This window comes from Mustelus asterias, chromosome 3 (assembly GCF_964213995.1).
Source record: "Mustelus asterias chromosome 3, sMusAst1.hap1.1, whole genome shotgun sequence".
NCBI lineage: Eukaryota > Metazoa > Chordata > Chondrichthyes > Carcharhiniformes > Triakidae > Mustelus > Mustelus asterias.
The window spans coordinates 27,859,298-27,880,371 of NC_135803.1; the positions used below are offsets into that span (position 1 = coordinate 27,859,298).

Consider the following 21,074-nt stretch of genomic DNA (forward strand, 5'->3'; position numbering starts at 1 on the left):
CAAGTTGGGGCAACAGTTGGCATTGTCCCAGTACACTTGCTGAAAATCTGATGCCCCAAATTATTTTCCCACTTTGTATACTTATTTTCCAATTCAATTTGCATAAGATCTCAAATTACATTTTCAAATTATCAAGGGAAAAAAGCTGGTACCGTTATAAAATTCTAAGGAACTCAGATATAATAGGGAGCAATCTCAATGGTTTTAGATGTAACAGACATTGCGTCGGATTCTCCGACCTCGCCCGCAGATGGGATTCTCCAGTCCCACTGCAGTGAATGGAGATTTGGCGGAGCGCCAAATTCTTCGTTCTCGGTGGCAGCAGCAGAGGGGTGTGAAGGGCCGGAGAATTCTGGCCAATATCTTGTAATCCTCCTGGAATTGTTTAAAGAGATCATTAAGCTAATGGATGAAAAGAATCCAGTAGATGTAGTTTATTTGAATTTTCAATAGGCTCCAAACCAAGTTACTCATGTGAAACTAATAGGAAAGTTTAAGGTTGATAGATTATCAAAATGAACAGATGTGGTTTAGCAATAGAAAACAAAGGGTGAAGATAAATGGAAGTTACTTCACCTCAGAAAAATAAACCACAGGTGTGCCACAAAGGATCTCCATGGGACATCTGCTATTCTCAATAATTGTGAATGACATGAAAAAGGGTTACTGTCAACATAAAGCATTTTCTGATGACAAAAAGCTACACGATTAGCTGATAAGTTGATTGATTATATTCAGGGAGACTTTGGCCTGTTATAATTACTAGTCCGAGATATGACTGAGAGATTTCAATGTAGCTATGTTATAGAATATCAATAAATGTAGGGTAATAAGGCAATTATTGTTACATGACTACTGGGGTTAAAATAATGCTGGCTAAAATACGTAAAGTAAGAAAGGATCCAACTCTATAGGAGGCAAAAGCCAGCCTCATGAATGCATATTAAATTTGCGGCTTTAAAGGTAAACCATTGGTGGGTCTGGGAGCAACGGCCTATCCAAACTGATTTTAAACGTAACAAAACTAACAAAAAGTTACTGAAGTTACAACATTAAAAATAAAATACTACTTTTGGGGTAACTATGTGGTGCTCACCAGTTATAGAATTATAGAATCCTACATTGCAGAAGGAGGCCAATTGGCCCATTGAGTTTGCACCGACCACAATCCCTATTACCATAGTCCCAAGCATTTACCCTAGCTAGTCCCCCTGACACTGAGGGGCAATTTAGCATGGCCAATCTACCTAACCCACACATAGAGTCATAGAGGTTTACAGCATGGAAACAGGCCCTTCGGCCCAACTTGTCCATGCCGCCCCTTTTTTTAACCCATGAGCTAGTCCCAATTGCCCACGTTTGGCCCATATCCCTTTATACCCATCTTACCCATGCAACTGTCTAAACGCTTTATAAAAGGCAGAATTGTACCTAGGTCTACTACTACCTCTGGTAGCTTGTTCCAGACACTCACCACCCTTTGTGTGAAAAAATTGCTCCTCTGGACCCTTTTGTATCTCTCTCCTCTCACCTTAAACCTATGCCCTGTAGTTTTAGACTCCCCTACCTTTGGGAAAAGATGTTGACTATCTAGCTGATCTGTGCCCCTCATTATTTTATAGAACTCTATAAGATTACCCCTAAGCCTCCTACGCTCCAGAGAAAAAGGTCTCAGTCTATCCAACCGCTCCTTATAACTTAAACCATCAAGTCCCGGTAGCATCCTAGTTAATCTTTTCTGCACTCTTTCTAGTTTAATGATATCCTTTCTATAATAGGGTGACCAGACCTGTACACAGTATTCCAAGTGTGGCCTTACCAATGTCTTGTACAACTTCAACAAGACGTCCCAACTCCTGCATTCAATGTTCTGACCAATGCACATCCTTGGACTGTGGGAAGAAACTGGAGCACCCAGAGGAAAACCACGCAGACACGGGGAGAATGTGCAAACTCCACACTGACAGTGACCCAAGCTGGGAATCGAACCCGGGTCCCTGGCGCCGTGAGGCAGCAATGCTAACCCACTGTGCCACCCTGCTGCCCATGCAATGTCATGGGAGACACCAAGTAGATTCTGCATGATTGTTTCCAAAGATCAATCAGATACAAATTAGAGTGTGGAACTTTGTCTGCTGATTCCATGCATCCTGAATTTTGGATGGCATTCATTGCTGGGATCATAATGCAAAGGAGTCCTATTTTTGAGGGAAACTGGCGGAATTGTGGTTCTCAGTAAAATTCAATCCCACTTGAATGCAGTAACCATTTCAAATTCAATACCCATTTATACCCCATCTTATGTTATCTACCATTCAAACCAATGAATAGTGTTGGATGTAAACTAGGTGTCCTACCCAGGCCTGTACCAATCCTGTCAGGGGGTTAGTTTAAAATTATCCCCTCAGTCTCAAAACATTGCACATATATTACTATAACAAGGATAATATAGCAGTGATGCCTATAAATCCCACAAAACAAAAGGTAAAGTTTACCACATGGATGTAAAATGATTTTGAGGTTCCTGTCATACTGATGTTTCTCTGCCAGTGTGATGTATAGAGTTGAGGCAGACCTGGCAACAGGGTCCGCACCTGCCCGCAGCTCATGGGTGGGACTCTCCACACCTACAAAACAAGAGAAATTAAAAAGTTGAGAATCTGGAGTGGGATTTCCTGTTGGTGGAAATGAGCGGTAATACCAGGGAAATGATAGTGAATGACCATCCACCTCATTCCCACCTCATTGCTGCTGCGATCATTCTCCAGGGCTACAGCTGAAGAACCAGAGTGCCCATCCTTGTCAGGCAATAGACTCTCCCATATGCAAATCACAGTCCTGGTGTGCCGTTTTTGAATGGTAGTGGATGGGGCATGAGCTGTGCACACTTTTTTATTCATTCATTCATGAGATGTGGATATCACTGTTAAGACCAACATTAATTGTCCTTCACCAAGTGCCTCGAGAAAGTGGTGGTGAGCCACTTTCTTGAATCGTAGCAATCCAATGGATGAAGTTACCATGTAAAACTAATAGGGAGCGAGGTCCAGGATTTCCGCAGAGCAAAAATGAAGGAATGGTACTATATTTTCAAGTGGTGTGTTTGGGAAGGAAAATTGGAAATGGTGGCATTTCCATGTGCTTGCTGCCCCTGTCCTTCTAAATGGTGAAGGCTGCGGGTTTGTAAGGTGCTGTTGAAGGAGGCTTGGCGAGTTGCCGCAATGCGTTTTGTAGGTGGTGCGCAGGCCGCTGATCAAGCGGGCGGCCTAGTCCTGTGTGGTATCGAGCTCTTTGAATATTGTTAGGCCTGTATTCACCAGACAAGTGGAGAGTATTCCATTACACTTCTGACTTATGCCTTGTAGATGGTGGGTTATCAGGGGTTATGGGGAAAAAGCAGGAGAATGAGGATGAGAAAAATATCAGCCATGACTGGATGGTGGAGCAGACTCGATGGGCCGAGTGGCCTAATTCTGCTCCAATGTCTTATGGTCTTATGAAATGCTTTGGGAAGTCAGGAGGTGAATTAATTGCTGCAGTATTCCTTGCCTCTAAGCTATTCTTGTAGCCCCAGTGATAATGTGGATGGTTCAGTTCAGAGTCCAGGTTTTGATCCAGGATGCTGATGTGGGAGATTTGATGATAGAGGAGGGGGCAAGCATGAAATTTCCTCTAGGATCCCACCCACACCCAGCAGTTTTATGCAGGGGCAGGCAAGGCTTCAGATGAGAAGGCCACTCTTACCCCAATTTTTAGGCAGACAGGAATATTGAACCTCTGTGGGGAAAAGTGGGAAAGAATCAAAGTTAGATCTCAGCAGGATGAGGGATGGTGGGGGAATGCCACCTCCTCTCAAGGCTCGGTGATCTCTGAACTTCTTTGCCCCCCAAGCCTCTCCCCAAGACCCAGATCACTCACCTCGTGACCCCGTGCCCCATCGCAGACCCCTTTTCAAAACTTTTTCATGGAATTTGAGCTTCATTGATGCCAGTATTTGTTGCCCATCCTTACTTCCCCTTGGAGTGAATGGCTAGCTTGGCCATTTCAGAGGACAGTTAAGAGTCAACTACAGCACTGTGGATATGGAGTCACATGTAGGCCAGACTAGTAAAGATTGAAGCAGTTGGATTTAAGACAATCAACAATGGTTTTGTGGGCACCATTACTAACACTACCTTTATATTCTTGATTAATTAACTGAATTTAATTTCCACCAACTGCTGTGGTGGGATTTGAACCTGTGTCCCCAGAATATTTGCCCGGGCCTTTGGAGTACTAGTCCAGTGACATTACCACCATGCCACCATTTCCCAACCATCTCCAACACTAAGGCTCAGGCAGGTTGGTGTAGTTCCTCTTCTGTCCACTGCAGCGCTGTCGCTGCAGGGAATGGAGAGCTGCCAGTCAAACAGATTGGCTGGCAGCTCTCGAAGGCGGGAATTCCTCTCAAGTGAGGAAATTGGAGGGGCATTTACCTAGAAAAAACAGTAAAACAGGGAAATAAGAATGCAGCATCTGGACAATAAGTAATAGATCTAAATAATGGTTAAGAATCGGCGCAGGTTTGGTGGGCCGAAGGGCCTGTTGCTGTGTTGCATTGTTCTTTGGTCTGAACTGGTCTTGTATACTTTAAAATGGAACACCAGTAAAACGGGGAAATAAGAATACTGACCCGAACTGCTTTTTTTGCTTCAGGAGATTCATTGGAGTGTAAATAGGCTATGGGACAGTTGGATATCGCGAGCGACTCTTTGGGAGGCAGGAAGCCCCCAGTGTGTAATTGTGTGGCTGTGAGGGAATGATGACATTGACAATAACTTCAACAGTTTATTAAGGAGATCCTCGACAGCCCTTGCATGCTGTGTCTGTAACCACACAGGAGTGACTTCCAGTGCCCTCTCCTACATCACAAGGTCACATGGCAATATGTGAATGAATGCACATTATACACCCACCATCCAAATTCAGGGCCAGGTCTTCCTGCATGCAGGTAAGGACTGGTTCATTATCTGAGCAGCTGTAAATGGGACTGAACTTCATGCACTGTGCAATGGGCTCATTGTTGAAGCAGTTGAAGATGGTTGGGGTAAAACACTACCCTGAGGGACTCCTGCAGTGATGTCCGTGGGCAAAGGTGATTGACCTCCAAACCATCACAAATATCATCCTTTGTGTTAATTATGACTCCAAAGAGTGGAGCGTTTTCCCCCTGATTCCCATTGACACCAGTTGTGCGAGGGCTCTTTGATGCCAGACTCAGTAAAATGCTGCCCTGACGTCAAGGGCAGTCGCTCCCTCCTCACCTCGGGATTTTAACTCTTTTGGAACAAGGTAGTATTGGTGTCTGGAGCCGACATAAACCAGAGCATTGGTGAGCAAGTTGCTGCTGAGCAAGACCATTTGATGGTACTGTCACTTTGCTGGTATTTCAGAGTAGACTGATGAGGCAGTAATTGGCCAGATTTGGCCTGCTTTTTGGGGACAGGATATATTTGGGCATTTTCCCACTTTGTTGGGTAGCTGCCAATGTTGTAGCTGTTCTGGAACAGCTTGAATAAGGTCACGGGTAGTTCTGGAGCACAAGTCCCAGTACTATAGCTAAGATGGCACTGAAGAGGAACTGGAGGAAAATATTGTATTTTTGTAGGGTTGCAAAACTTGCATGGACTGTTGGGCCTCCCTGCTGTCACACCCCCCCACCACCCCTCAATCCCCACCACCATCAGCCTACCTACCTTCACTTGCCCATAGGGTACTTTGCAATGGCTTGGAGTCAATGGGAACCCTAGGGGTACTCATTTTCCTCCTCCTGCCAGATGCTAATGCTCACCCAGTTAGTCTAGAATGAAACCTTTTCCATTGGGCAGGGCGATGAGCTGTGATCCGAGCTACTTGCATTCTCACCAGCATACTCATCCTGTTTTTTTTTAACCACGACTGCCTACCTGACATTTTCATGCAGCATTTAACCAATCCATTCTGGTTTCTCTTTACAACTGCCACCACCCTCTCCATTAAGGTAATTGGGTTTCAGTGTAAGAGCAATCTCTTGTATATTCAATTACATCTGCACTTTTAAAGCCCAATACTTAAATTAATCGACAAAAACAACATCACCCTTATTATTATTCAGAACCTTGTTGCTCTGTGTTTAAACTCAGTGATTTACTGCATTAGGACTCAGATGTCTGGAAACTCTTTAGATTCCTTCTGTCAGAAGTAATTGTGTTTAATACTGAAACTGCAGAAATCAATCTGCTAGATTGACTTAAACTATTGATTATTTCTACACTCATGTCTGCCTTGAATATTTATTAAAGATGATGAATAATTACATGGTCTGGAAAAAACAGGATTTCTCCCAGTTAAATTAAATTTATTTACATCCTTACCCTTTTAAATTCCTCTCTGACCTACCACATTTTCATTAAGGCTGTAAAATAATGGCCGAGGGAAGAGAGATAGAAAAGAACACATTTGACTTTATTCATGCTACAGCTGGATAGTTAATCAAACATAACATTTATCGCATTTACTTAAAAAATTAAATACATGTATTCCACTTTTGCATTTAGGGTAAGCAAGTGAAATACTCCATAGCAAGGTATATAACAAGAATGATCTTCCAGTCCTATAAAGTATCATGGCCAGACAAACAGCAGGGGGTCCAATGCTGCCCACCACAATTTCATATTCTGGGGGACAGACCAAGAGCAAGAGAGAGAAAGAGGGCAATTATAACCTCCAAGAATGGGCAGGTTTGGGCTAGGTGGGAAATTAAAAATTAGAAAAATTTCCAACGCAATCCCAACCTGTGGAGCCAAGATGGTGGCTGGGTGACCAATCCATTCTCAGAAGCTGTGTCAGTCAGTAAAAGCTTTAACAAAAACAAAGAACCAAGAAGAACAAAGAAAATTACAGCACAGGAACAGGCTCTTCGGCCCTCCAAGCCTGCACCAAACCAACCATGCTGCCCAACTGAACTAAAACCCCCTACCATTCCGGGGACCATTCCCATCCTATTCATGTATTTGTCAAGACGCCCCTTAAAAGTCACTATCGTATCTGCTTCCACTACCTCCCCTGGCAGCAAGTTCCAGGCACCCACCACCCTCGATGTAAAAAACTTGCCTTGAACATCTCCTTTAAACCTTGCCCCTCGCACCTTAAACCTATACCCCCTAGTAATTGACTCTTCCATCCTGGGAAAAAGCTTCTGACTATCCACTCTGTCCATGCCCCTCATAATCTTGTAGACTTCTATCAGGTCGCCCCTCAACCTCCGTCATTCCAGTGAGAACAAACCAAGTTTCTTCAACCTCTCCTCATAGCTAATGCCCTGCATACCTGGTGAATTTTTTCTGTACCCTCTCCAAAGCCTCCACATCCTTCTGGTAGTATGGCGCCTAGAATTGAACACTATATTCCAAGTGCGGCCTAACTAATGTTCTATAAAGCTCCAGCAACAAAGGCTGCATTCCTCCATTTTTATCGGCTTTTTAAAATTTTTAACCCATTTTGGATGTGTGTAGAAAAAAAGACTAAAAAGGGGCCGGTCAATTAGGTAAGAGCATTTATTGCACTGCTTTTAGATCAGGAGAAGCAGGAATGTTTTCCCACGACTCAAGTGGCTTACCTGTTTCCAGTTTCATGATGTTCAACTTTGCAAAATCTCTCCTTCCCCCACCTTACCTCCATATTGTGCGGTGTACTTTAATCTTGTCCCACCACCATGCTCTCCATCGCAGCCCCCTCCCTGTGTGCTCTCCCCCCGACCACAGTCTGTTGCACTGAACATGAGTTCCTGTTGCAGACACAATCTCTCCTAACCATGATCTGCGTCCATAGACTGCAGTCGCACTGCCATTTCTCTTCCTGGTCACGTTCTCAGCTTCTTAGTCGCAGCCTTTAAAACAAAATGTCATCCCGAACACCCCCCTCAACCCCCAGCCTCCCTCTCCCCCAACCCCCAACCTCCCTCACCCCCAACCTCCCTCACCCCCAACCTCCCTCACCCCCAACCCCCAACCTCCCTCACCCCCTGCTCCCACCCCCAACCTCCCTCACCCCATCCCACCCCCCCACCTCCAGCCTCCCTCCCCACTGCTCCCACTCCCCAACCCCCAGCCACTCCCCCTGCTCCCACGCAGACACAGGAGAATGTGCAGACTCCACACAGACAGTGACCCAAGCTGGGAATCGAACCCGAGCTCCTGGTGCTGTGAGGCAGCAGTGCTAACCACTGTGCCACCATGGCCCCATAATGTTGGGGACATCCTGAATATTCAGCATTGTTGGCACTGGAGCTGCTTTAGAAAACCAGAATAACTAGAAAAACAATTATGAAGCAGACAGCTGTATTCGTAGGTGTTTCGTTCTCCTCCCCAGTTACAATTCGTTTGAGGTTTGCCTTTACTTCTATTCAATGTATGTGATTACCTTTGAAATTAATCTTAATTCTTTTTAATGGCATTAAGGATCTCATTGCAACTCAACTGCTGGAGAATCCAAAGTCACCTCTCCACAAAGGCTCGGTAACTGGTTCTGGAACTGGTTCAATTAGACACGTGCCTTATATTAGTTTACATCACTAAAAGGATTACTGTGAAAGCAAGCTGGTAATGTCCGGCTAAAGGATTCCATTTTGCACCATTTCGCATCTTGTAACAGGTTATGATGGTAAAAATCGACTTCTTCAGTGCCAGGAAAAGATACCCTGGATCAGATGAGAGTGGTAAATATTGACAATAAATGACTTTACAGGCTTCTATACTATGAAATCTCTTACCTGCTAGGAGACAGGGGCCTCGCACTAGCATCTCAAAGATAAATTCATATGGTACTGGGTTGTATACTTGTTCAGTGAAGATCTCTGGCAGACTGCGGTGTCCACTAGTTGAGGACTTTTCTGGTTTCAACCCTCCTGCTCCAAAGCAACCAGTTGAGCTAAAACTGTACGTTTATAAAAAAATGGGTGGCGGGGAGGGGAGGACACATATGAAAATTCAACTGGAATAACATTCAGGGAAAACATATCAAAACAAAACAGTTAACAACCTAGTGCTTTGCCCTGACAGCATTAATCTCCCACACATATCGGCATAGGAACGGCCACTGATGGTTCGTTAAAATTCCTGGTTTTCAAATATCAGGATTATTCATGATTGCTGTCTCTGCTATATGACCAATGGTGGTCCAAAATTAAACTCTCTTGGGGGTCTAAAGATCCAAATTTCCTCTGTTCAATGCACGTAATATACGCAAAAATGGATAGACAATTTTTCAATTCCATCCTTACAATGGCTGGAGTCAGTTACTCCAGCCACAACTCTAGAATGAGTGATTTTAAAAGTCCTTTCATTTCATTGTGGTAGAGGTTATCTTCGTGATGGTTTTGAAGTGGTTTCATAACCAGGCTAAGAAAATGGATGTGATTCTATATCTCCCATGAATTGTAGTTATGCTGTCCAATATTAGTACACCAAAATGTAAACACATGCAAGAGAATGCCTTTGCTATTTTACTTGAAGCACTGGCTCATTTATTGTGAAAGGGGCAATACCTCCCTTAGAAAGATCAAACAATTCTACAAATAGTTTGAACAGTTGCATACTAATTCACACACTATGTCCAATTTTAATTGCCTCCATCCAATGCAATTGTGGCAGTGTGGCTTACAATGATGTTGGGTCACTTAGCAGTCTTGTTTAGGATCTTGGGTAGGATCATGAAAAAGACAGGCAGAGCACCCACCTGCTTCAGGCAAGTAACCTCCTGTAGTATGGAAATTGATGCCCTATGACATGTATAGGATTTCTTTTTTTTTAAATCGTATACGGAATGCTACGGCAGCATTTATTGCCCATTCTTAATTGCCCTTGAGAAGGTGGTGGCCTTCTCGAATCACTACAATCCATGTGTTGTAGGAACAATCACGGTACTGTTAGAATCATAGAATTCCTACAGTGCAGAAGGAGACCATTCGGCCCATTGAGTCTGTACCGACTCTTATCCAGGCCCTATCCCCATAACCCCACGTATATTACCCCACTAATCCACCTAACCTATAAATATATCTTGGGACAATAAGGGTCAATTTAGCATGGCCAACCCATCTAACCTGCACATCTTTGGACTGTGGGAGGAAACCACCATGCTCTCCATCGCATTTTTGAGGAAACCCATGCAGACATGGGGAAAATATGCAAACTACACACAGACAATGACCCAAGGCCGGAATTGAACCCTGGTCCCTGGAGCTGTGAGGCAGCAGTGTTAACCACTGTGCCACCATTAGGGTTAGGGACGCAGGGAGTGTGGGGCAGGAGGGGGTGCTGTTGTTGGCAGTTTCCCCTTAATGCCAGTGAGTGACCTCCATGCCACCCAAACTTTATCTCTTAACAGTTTTTTGAGAATCAGTTAGCCTGTTGAAGGATTTTGTAACCCCAGATTCCATTGGCTAATTTAAAAGTTGGCCATTAACTTCACGAGGCAGTAACTTATGAAGACTTACTCTTGCTCATCATTTGTTGTAGACTCAATCCTTTCTTCATTGCTGCATAACAGAGGCATTAACACAGAAGAGAACACCAAATGCATGGTGCCATTTTGTTGCGTCTGAGGTTCCAACGTGGTGGTGAGAAATATTGTCATGGTTTCCAGAGAACCAATCAGCCCAGTGCTAACAATGAAGGTTGTCCTATCCATGTCTTCATCCAATATCAGGTGACCTGTGTATTAATATGGTGAAGACTCAAGTTCAGGGTGTTTATTCATTTCCAAGGCTGTAGAAAGAGAGACTGGGCATCTTCATTGAGAATAACCTCCCAAAATATTTAGAACAGTGAACTTGAACAATCATTTTGGCAAGAAGGGGAGTAAAGGTAAATTGTACATTCACAAGCTATTGGTGTATTCAAATGAACGCATGGAATGGAGCAGAAGGCTTTTACAAATCTGGACTTATACCTCCCTGTGTAATTGGAATTAAATTCCAATTATAACATGTACATCAGGAGCCCGGGACTCAGGAAAAGCAGGTTTAAGAGGTGGCCAAATGGTAAACCAAGATGAAAAGTGGGATTGGATGACACAATGGAACAAGACAAATGAGACAGATCCTATCTGCTATGTTAGGTTAATACCCAGGTTGTAAAGTTAAAATACACCCCTTCCTCTGTTCACACTAAACTGACAGTTAAAGTTGAACTCATGAAATTGAAGGCAAATGGTTAACCTGGTTAGGTAATTGATTGAGGAGAAGGAGACATGGGCAGGTATTCCAATTGGTAGGATGTGAGGAGTGATGTCTCCAACGTATCTGTGTTTGGGTCTCAATTAATCACCATGGGTGGGATTTTACGGCCTTGCTTGGGCGAGACCAGAAATTCACGCCCTGAGGTCAATGGAGATTTCCGTTGTCGGACCCTCGCCCACTCCGATTCTAGGAGGGCGAGGCGGTAGAGTTCCGGCCCATTTTTTCATAATGATGCAACAGAAAGCCACATTTCCAAACTGACCAACGACACAAAGGTAACCAACATTGCAAGCCGTCTAGATAGATGCATAAAATTTACAAAGAAATATTAATAGGTTAAATGAATGAGCAAAACTGTGGCAAGTGTATTTCAATGTAGGCAAATATGCGGTTGGATTTGAACAGGTTTTAACAGTGTAGTTTCTAAATTAAAGTTTATAAAGTTTAAAGTTTATTTATGGTGAAATGGTGCAAAGCTTGATACAGTGGAGATACAAAGAGACTTGGGAGCACAGGACACAGATCATTACAATTTTATGAACAGGCACAGAAAATAATGAAACAGGCTAATGGAATTCTGGCTTTATATCGGAATGACTGCAATACAGAGGGACTGAAGTTATGCTATAGCTACACAAAGCTTTGTTAAGACCACAACTGGAGTATTGTGAATAATTCCTTCGGAAGGATATATTGACCTTGGATGGAATGCAGTGTAGATTTACAAGGACAATACTTGGACTCCGAGGCCAAATTATGAGGAAATACTATATAAACGAGGATTGTATTCGCTGGAATTTAAATGGTTAAAAGTGATTTGATCAAAGTTTTCAAGATATTTAGGGAAAGAGTTAGGATATTTCCACTGGTTGGGAATTCTAGACTAGGAGTTAATGTCCAATAGAGAGCCAAATCTTTCAGTAGTGAAATCAAAACAGAAAATGCTGGGTAAACTCAGCAGGTCCGGCAGCATCTGTGGAGAGAGAAACAGAGTTAACGTTTCAAGCCCATTTGACTCTTCTTCAGGAGTGAAATTAAGGATCAATTCTTCACCTAATAGTCTGTAACTCTCTTCCAACAACCTAATGCTAGATCAATCAGTCATTTTGATTCTGAGATTAATAGATTTATGTTGACCAATGGATGTGGGATAAAGGCAGGGAATACAAAGTCTCACATGAACCATTATCTCAATTATATCGAATTGGGGAACAGACTTTAAAGGTTAAATGGGCTGCTCCTGTCCCTATGTTCCCATAACAATTGTAAACTGGTTCCTGGAGGGAAAACACATTTCCTTACAGCATAAAAAAGATGCTTGTTGTGGGAAATGGAAATAGCACATTAGTGATAATTGTGGTGTTCTGTAGAGATGGAAGATGCTATTTAGGAATTGTGGAAGTAGCTATCATCTCACATTTTATAAGCAGTGGATAATGGCGCTGGGTTAAAACAAAGGGGTAAATATCCCCCTTCCTGGGACTAAGTCCTGTGGCAGGAATGTGAAATGTTTCCCACTGTGAAGGCTGGTGGGAAAACACGTCAAATCTTCCAGCCCCAACCTCATTAATTATATATTTTGCAACATATTCCACGGTGGGTAGTCTGCCACACTACCCAGGTGCCATCTTGTAAAGGCACCCAACATCACTGACCAATTATTGAAGAAGTGGACATCCTGAAAATGAAGACAGAGGTCTGGGAGCACTGAGACCGGAAAATGGACCTCCTGAGAAAGTAAATGGATCTCCAAGAACATTCTGAGGCTGGAAGATGGACCCCTCCCTCCCGCCCACCGGACACCAAATCTTGGAAGTCCATCTGCAGATGTTCCTCTGACCCATTGCTGCGGCGTTTAGGGATCCAGGTTGTCCGCTGGCCTCCATCCTGAGCTCTGGAGGCAGACCCAGGCATTGTTCAGTAGAGTCCTGACCTTGTTCCAGACGTACTTTGTACTAATGTGTTTTCCCGCTGGGTGGTCGGGCCTTCATCAGCATCTCATTAGTGGGATGGAAATGAGTTCCATGCCGGGCTCCAGTGGGTCTCCCGATTTTGGGCCCCCTGCCAAATTCTCCCCCCCCCCTCCTCCTTCCCATGCCCGCTTGGCCTTGATTCTGCTGATGGGGACATGGGAGAATTCTGCCAGAAATCTTCTTTTGCTCTTTTAAAAAAAATGGTATCTGCAAAAGTTTCCCAGCCTCTTATATTTGATAAATTTGCTATTTGATATTTTCGTTTCTCTATGCTTGGTGGGCATAGACTAGGGGAAATGTATATTTAAGGTCTGTGGCATTTGGTTCAATCGTAATCCCTGGAGTTTAATGAGGCAAGGTAAGATACGGAGTGCTGCATACATAACCAGTCGCCTTGCTGGTTTGAATTGTTCATCTATGATTTGGGAGAGAGGTGCCACCGAATTATTTTCCCTCTCCTGTACTTCTCGAGTTCTGTTTGGGAAATAGTTTGGAGGTTAGGCAGTGGCCATGTCGTGTGAGCTTCGAAGGAAATGTCCAGTCGGCCATTTCTTTTTCAAAATGGCGATGTACTTCAGCATGAAGAGTATGAAAAGCCGATGAAGAGAAATAAATATTACCAAATGAGGCAGAACTGAGTAAAAAAAGTAATGATTAATTTGAATTAAATACACTGCTTGCACCACATTTAGAGCATGATGTTCACTTACAAGAAAGATATTAAGCAATAAGGAATGTATGCCATAGATTCAGCGGAATGATGCCAGGGATAGGAAACTACAGTTATGAGGAGAGATTGAAGATACTGGGGCGTGATCACTGGGGGCCAGAAGACAACAAGGAGATTTAATGGAACTTACATAGATTTTGAAAGGCCATAATGGAGTTAATAGGGAAAGCCAACTCCTTCTTATGTTGGAGAGCCATTGATGATGGGTCAAAAATTTAACACCACCAATAAAAGTGTCAAGGAAGAGAAATTTCTTTCCACAATGGTTGTTGGAGCGCAGAACATTTTGTACTTGGAGTATTTGATGGAGGAGGCGATATTGGCCCTGGAGAGATCAGGACCAATGGAGTTGGCTTTGAATTGCTTTAGCAAAGAGCCTGCACAGATATATTGGGCCAACTAGCCTCCTTCTCTACTGTTAACATTTTTGGCTCAAATTACGTGGGCATAGCTGGTAGATAAGAAAGAGTTCAGAAATGTCACCTTTTACAATTAGTACAGACCTATTCAAATCAGTAAACATTTGAGACCAAGGTAAGTGCTGGTTGTTATTCAGACTGCTATTTTGCTAAAGTACTGATTAGTTATGTATCTTAAATTGGAGTGGTGTGTTTTGTTTTCAGGTCTGGTTTACTGCCATATCTGGAAATGATTCATTATTAGATTAATATGTGCAAGTAATAATCATATACCTGCAAGATTCATTGTGCTGCAAAATTTCATAACCTCAAACTAAGCCTCTATTAATTTAAGTGGACAATTTTGAACTCTAACCCACTGCAAATCTATTGTTTGAGATGAGGAAAGTAGTTTTGTACACATATCTTTAATGTTATTTCCTGAGGACCAGATTCACGAGGACAGTGGTAAATCAACATAGATAAATGAGAAGTATTTTGGCAAGAAATATAAAGGAGCTTGCATATTGCTAAAAATAATGCAAATGAGATAGAGGAGCAAAAGGATCTGGAAGTACAAATACGCCAATCACTAAAAGCAGCAACATGAGTTAACAAAGCCACAGCTAAACAAATCAAACATTCAAGTTTATTTCTAGAGGGAGAGAATGAAATAGGAAGGAAATTCTACCAAACTTTGGTCAGATCACACCCAATTCTGGCCACAATATTATATAGATTATGAAGACAAAGAGGCAGTGGAGAAGGTGCGAAAAAAGATTACAAGAATGACACCAGGAATGTGGGCATGGTGACACAGTGGTTAGCCCTGCTGCCTCACAGTGCCAGAGACCCGGGTTCAATTCCCGGCTTGGGTCACTGTCTGTGCGGAGTCTGCACGTTCTTCCCGTGTCTGCGTGGGTTTCCTCCGGGTACTCCGGTTTCCTCCCACAGTCCGAAAGACGTGCTGGTTAGGTGCATTGGCCATGCTAAATTCTCCCTCAGTGTACCCGACAGGTGCCGGAGTGTGCGACTAGGGGATTTTTACAGTAACTTCATTTCAGTGTCAATGTAAGCCTATCTGTGACACTAACAAACTTTAAACTTTTTATCTCTTAGGAGGGGATGAACGGGCTGTGTGTCTCTGGAAAAGAAACTGAGGGGTGACCAATTGAGGGCATTAGAATTATGAAAGGTTTTGAAGGGTCGACACAGAAAGAGTGACCAGAATTTTCTCCACCTTCATACATTGTGCGTACTGCGACCTTTCCTACCTCTGCCCGCGTCAGTCATGCAGCCTTTGGTGAGATTTTACAAGAAGCAGCCGATCAACATACTGCCTCTGCATTGGCCATCCAATTAGGGATGATGGACAGGTTCTGGACAGGGAAGGGCCAATCAGAGCAGCTGAAGGCAAGGGGGCCAGTGGGCCCATTGGGAACGGCATGTGCTGCTCAGGTATACAGAGATGTAGCGGGCAGACAAAATGAAGGGGTGATACCAATGCTGGAACCAGAAGCTACAATCTGATGCTAGCACAAACCATTCGATCTATCTGTAGGGGAACCACCACAAATGAAAGCAGCGAATGTAGGAACATAGAAACTAGAAGCAGGAGTAGGCCATTTGACCCTTCAATTCTGCTTCGCCATTCATTATGATCATGGCTGATCATAAAATTCAATCTCCTGATCCCACCTTCCCCCGATATTCCTTGATCCCTTTAACCCTAAGAGCTATATCTAATTACTTCTTGAAATCACGCAATGTTTTGGCCTCAACAACTTTCTGTGGTTGTGAATGATACAGATTCACCGCCCTCTGGGTGAAGAAATTTCTCCTCACTTGCACCCTTGTGCTGCTAAGAATAACATGACTCCTTTAATGTTTCCTCAGCATATGCCTGTCATGTTGCTAGGACCTCCTACACTGCTCTTGCCTCGTGTGAGGAGATAAGCTGCAGGCAAAGTGGTGGTTGGGGGCGGGAGAGGGGGGACACCACCACATGGTTTTTGGAAACTAACACTAAAATGCTTAAACAGGGCATAATTAAACTTTTAACAATTTAATTCATTACCTGTTGCTACTGAGCAGGTAGTCATTGCTGATGGGACTCTGCCTCTGGGAAAAGTAGTCAAAACTCAAAATGAAACCAATTTGCGGGAACATGTTAGGGAGAGGGTCAGATCTGTTTCTTTCTGAATATCCCCACACACTCTCAAGGAGCTGCAGAAATTCCACTTGTGGAGGAGAGCTAATCTGGAGACCACCAATATAAGACAGTCATCAAGAAATCAAAAGAAATTTCTTTACCCAAAGAGTGGTGAGAATGTGGAACTCACTGCCACAGGTAATCGCATAGATGCATTTAAGGTGAGGCTAGACTAGCCTGTGAGGGAGAAGGGAACAGCTGATGAGGAAAGGCTGGAGGAGGCTGGAGTACAACATAAACTCTGGCATGGAGTATTTGGGACAAAGGACCTGCATCTGTGCTGTATATCCTCTGTGAACCAATGTGTTCTCCTTAGCTTGGAACTCTTCCTACTAAGAAACTATACTATATAGAATATGATTTATTGATTTGTCACGCTAGTTCTTACACAGTAACTCCCATACAGGTATTCAGAATCCCATAACTATCAAAGTGTAAAAGGAAATGCACCGTATTACACAAGCTTCACGTTCAATTGTGACCTAAGGATTCTTTATAGAAGCCATCAGCTAAGACTATGATTGGAATATAACCTATCATCTTGACTTACCATTGTTGCACAGTAGAGCTAGGTTGGCATGGCTACAACAGTCAAAACAGCAGTCTTCCCCTCTTCCCCGATTCTTTATCTGTATCGTTACCGATCTTCCTGCTGTCAAGGCTTCAAAGGCAACCACTGTCTCGGATTCCTCCAACAGGTAAACAAACACACCTAGAAAAGGGACTAATCTTTTCAAAATTCTCATTTGTACAGGAAGAAATATATTCATGGAGTAAAGGTTCATGGATTAACTTTAACAACACGAAGCAACATTTTGATCTGAAGAAAATTCAGTTCCTTTCCCACAGATGGACAGGGGGCTTAATTAAGATGAGGGAACGGCCCAAGAATCATTCATGTAGGTGGCTGAGACACAAATGAAAGGCATGTAGCAAACATGGAAAAATCAACAAAATGAAAGCATTTGGCAGAAGGCAAAGGTCTTTCACAAAATGCTTCTGCAAATGCTTTTAAAGCTAATGTAGTTATTCCCCAGTGACTTTGTGAGATTTATATTTAATTATATTGGAAACATTGATTTATGGTCACACTCCAAGCTGTGCTGCCTGGATTGTACCCATCAGTGCTTTCCAACGTGGACCCTGTTGTAATTTGAGAGGTCACAGGGAAGGCCTTGGGGTTAGTGGTTATCAATGTCACTATGGGTACATCTTCAGCACCTACTTCCTCCGTATGACCAGAGAATCCAGTACCTGCCCTCCCTGGAACTCAGTGTAAGCAGATTGATCCCATTTTTCTTTCCAAAACAAAGGCTTCCATGGTCTAAAACAGAAAGAGTCTTGCATTTCCGCAGCGCATGTCTGACACACCTTTCGCCATGTTCCAGCCTCTGGTGTTACACCAGGACCTTTCTGAGCTGGAGAGACAGGAACTCTGCCCCAGCACTCCCCCCCACCCCTCCTCACCATGCGGCCACCTGTCAGCTTCATTGCCTCATCATCATTGGCTTTATAATAGGGAAGCGGAAGATTCTGCCTCTTCATGGTGAGGCAGACTTTGATGGAACTGGGTCTCCACCCCTGCCTCCCCACAAGGAACTGGGTCCTTCCCCCCTCCCCACCATTTCTTTGTCAATTTCACCAGATTTCTCATTAAGGTAGGAGTCCAACCAAAGCTTCGTGAGGAAATTCGGGATTATTTAGTGAAACTATTTGTGGCAAGTCATATTGTAAATCAGTAATCCTCATAAAAGCAAGCAATAGGGGAAAACAGTTACATAAAATAACCACAGCAGAGGAGGAAAAGAAAAAAATGCCAGGCAAAAACAAAGTGAAAGGAAACACTTTGTAGGGGCTGTGGACAGGGTGACTTACATTTATTTTATTCTGAGCACACCTTCCCCCATGGCATTCCTCACAGTAAGTTGGAGAATAGATGGGAACACTGTATTTGTAGCACTGTAAAATGCATTACTTTATCATCTGGATGTTTGTGTCATAATAGAAATGGAATGGCTAATTGGAATAAAGGGACAGAATTGAAGGAAGCTGTGTGCAGATGAAGTGGAACAAAGCCTGATCTAGTGTAGCCTGGCCTGGGTTGTCCGTTTAAACCAAATCTAATTGATGTAAAGAAGCACATCCTGAGGTTTATTGGCAAATCAGCTCTGCCGCGGCATGCCGTTGTTGAATAAATATATCTGAACCAATCACATGTAACCTGTAATATTTTCAATTGTGATGGATGTGATGTTATTATACAACTAGATGATGACAGTGTTGTTCAAAAAGTAAGGCTAATTTTACCCAATATATATTTTCTTAGGTGATGCTCGAACACAGAATCTTTCTCCGGGTACCATGTCGTCAGAAGGTGTTGGCGACCACGGACTACCATGTCAAACACAACAAAAACAGAAAATGCTGCAAAATCTCAGCAGGGGGTCTGACAGCATTTGTGGAGAGAGAATAGAGCCAACGTTTCGAGGCTGGCATCCAGTGGGTGGAGTCAGTTGATCAGTGGGGTTGGGGGTCAGGTGAGGAGTTGGGGTGAGGGTCATGTGATCAGTGGGGGTGGAGATCGCGTGATTGGTGGATGAAGTCCAGTGATCAATAAGGGTGGGATTGGGTAATAAGTGGGGTCTTGTAGTCAGTGGGGGTTGGGTGGTCAGGTAAACAGTTGGGGTGAGGGTCATGTGATCAGTAGGGTTGGGGCGGTTGCGTGATTGATTGGTGGATGAAGTCCGGTGATCAGTGGGGGTGGGATCGGGTAATAAGTGGGGACTTGTAGTCAGTGGGGGCTGGGTGGTCAGTGGAGGTAGGATTTGATGATGTGGGGGTTGGGTCAGGTGATCAGTGGGGTGGGTCAGGTGATCAGTGGGGATGGTGTGGTCAGTGGGGGGGGTGTGGTCAGTGGGGGGTGTGGTCAGTGGGGGGGGTCAGTGCGTGGGTCAGTGGGGGGTGGGGTGGTCTGTAAGAAAGGATAAAGAGTTCAGAATAAGGCAGCAGCAGGCACCTCTTGCAGAAGTTAAGAAGGACACAGGTTTGGTTCCTTCATTCATTCAGCTTCGAGCAGCTCCAGCTATAAAAGGAGCCCATATCTCCTCGTGTTTTCCTAATTAGCCCACACACACTTCACTAACTCTGATCAGCAGATGTTTCGACCGCACTTTGTCCTTGTGTTTGGTGGAGGCAAGACTAGGGTGTCTGGTAACAGGGAATACATTTTCTTGCTGCCAGGAGCAAAATCTATCTCCAGCTAATTCACTTTCCAAAGATGAGATTGGTAATTGTGAAAAACAATGTAGTTATCCCTAACTATCACATTCTGCAAATGGAGATAAAATAGTTCCCATTAACTCAGAGGTGGCAGAATTCTCATCAATGCTACCATCCCTCTTCATGTTTATGTGCTGCCTAAAGAAAACTATGGGTTTGAATTTCCACCTTCAATGCAATTAGCAATTCAGGAACACGTTGAACCCAAAATTGCACTAGTTTTGAAAAGCATTTTTCCCAACCATAATAAGACCATAAGATATAGGAGCAGAATTAGGCCATTCAGCCCATTGAGTCTGCTCTGCCATTCAATCATGGCTGATAAGTTTCTCAACCATTATCCTACCTTTTCCCTGTACCCTTTGATCCCCTTACCAATAAAGAACCCATCTATCTCTGTCTTAAATATACTCAATGACCCAGGCTGCGATTCTCCCATCTGTGTGGGGGATGAAATTAGCGCAGCGGACTGGGAGAATCTCGTGACGGGCGATGCGTGGGATTTGCGCATGCATTCCCAACCTGATAGCATCTCCCAGCACCAGATTTCTGGCGGTGTCTGCTCTGTACCGGAAATCGGCAGGGAGGCGCAGAAGTAATTTAAATACTTTATGATGTTAGTGTACCTTTTAAGAGTGTTTTTTAATTCATGCTCACAGCCTCAGATGATATTATTAGGCGGAGAAAAAAAACTGTGGGCAGGTCAGGTGAGAGGGATTTTATTTTCAGTTTCAGTTTGGAGCTGTATGTTTGAGTTTTAGTTTTAAAAGGGACAGCAAGCTAAAAGGAAGTGTTTTCCTTCTCTCCTGGTTGTTTTTGAAAATTCTGTTGGTTAGCTGAAAACAAGATCCTGTTTTCCAGAAGGGCAAAAACCTGCTGTTGTTGGGGGCTGGACCAGAGTCTCTCTGGTGTTTTGGGAAGCTGTCTTATCTTCAAACTGTTCTGAGTCTCAAGAGCATTTGATTGCGGAATTCAACTAAAGGCCTCAATCTCAGTATCACGTGAGCATTATTCTGTGCTTTGTTAAACCTGTAAAAAGGGGATTTTGTCTCCAACTCCAAGAGGTTGGAGAAACTTGGTTTGTTCTCACTGGAATGACAGAGGTTGAGGGGCAACCTGTTAGAAGTCTACAAGATTATGAGGGGCATGAACAGAGTGGATAGTCAGAAGCTTTTTCCCAGGGTGGAAGAGTCAATTACTAGGGTGCATAGGTTTGAGGTGCGGG

General features: G+C 43.6%; 1 protein-coding gene across 7 annotated transcripts in view; it reads right to left on the minus strand.

Annotated features, from left to right (window-relative positions):
* Nucleotides 1-21,074, minus strand: part of vwa5b2 (von Willebrand factor A domain containing 5B2) — a 142,971-nt gene that overhangs the window by 59,288 nt on the left and 62,609 nt on the right. For all 7 annotated transcript variants that reach the window (XM_078206583.1, XM_078206567.1, XM_078206596.1 and 4 more), the window contains 4 exons: nucleotides 17,121-17,282; nucleotides 10,514-10,730; nucleotides 8,789-8,952; nucleotides 2,496-2,627 (listed from right to left, as the gene is read on the minus strand). In XM_078206583.1, coding sequence (XP_078062709.1) covers nucleotides 2,496-2,627; nucleotides 8,789-8,952; nucleotides 10,514-10,730; nucleotides 17,121-17,282 — 675 coding nt within the window. The remainder of the gene's footprint in view (nucleotides 1-2,495; nucleotides 2,628-8,788; nucleotides 8,953-10,513; nucleotides 10,731-17,120; nucleotides 17,283-21,074) is intronic.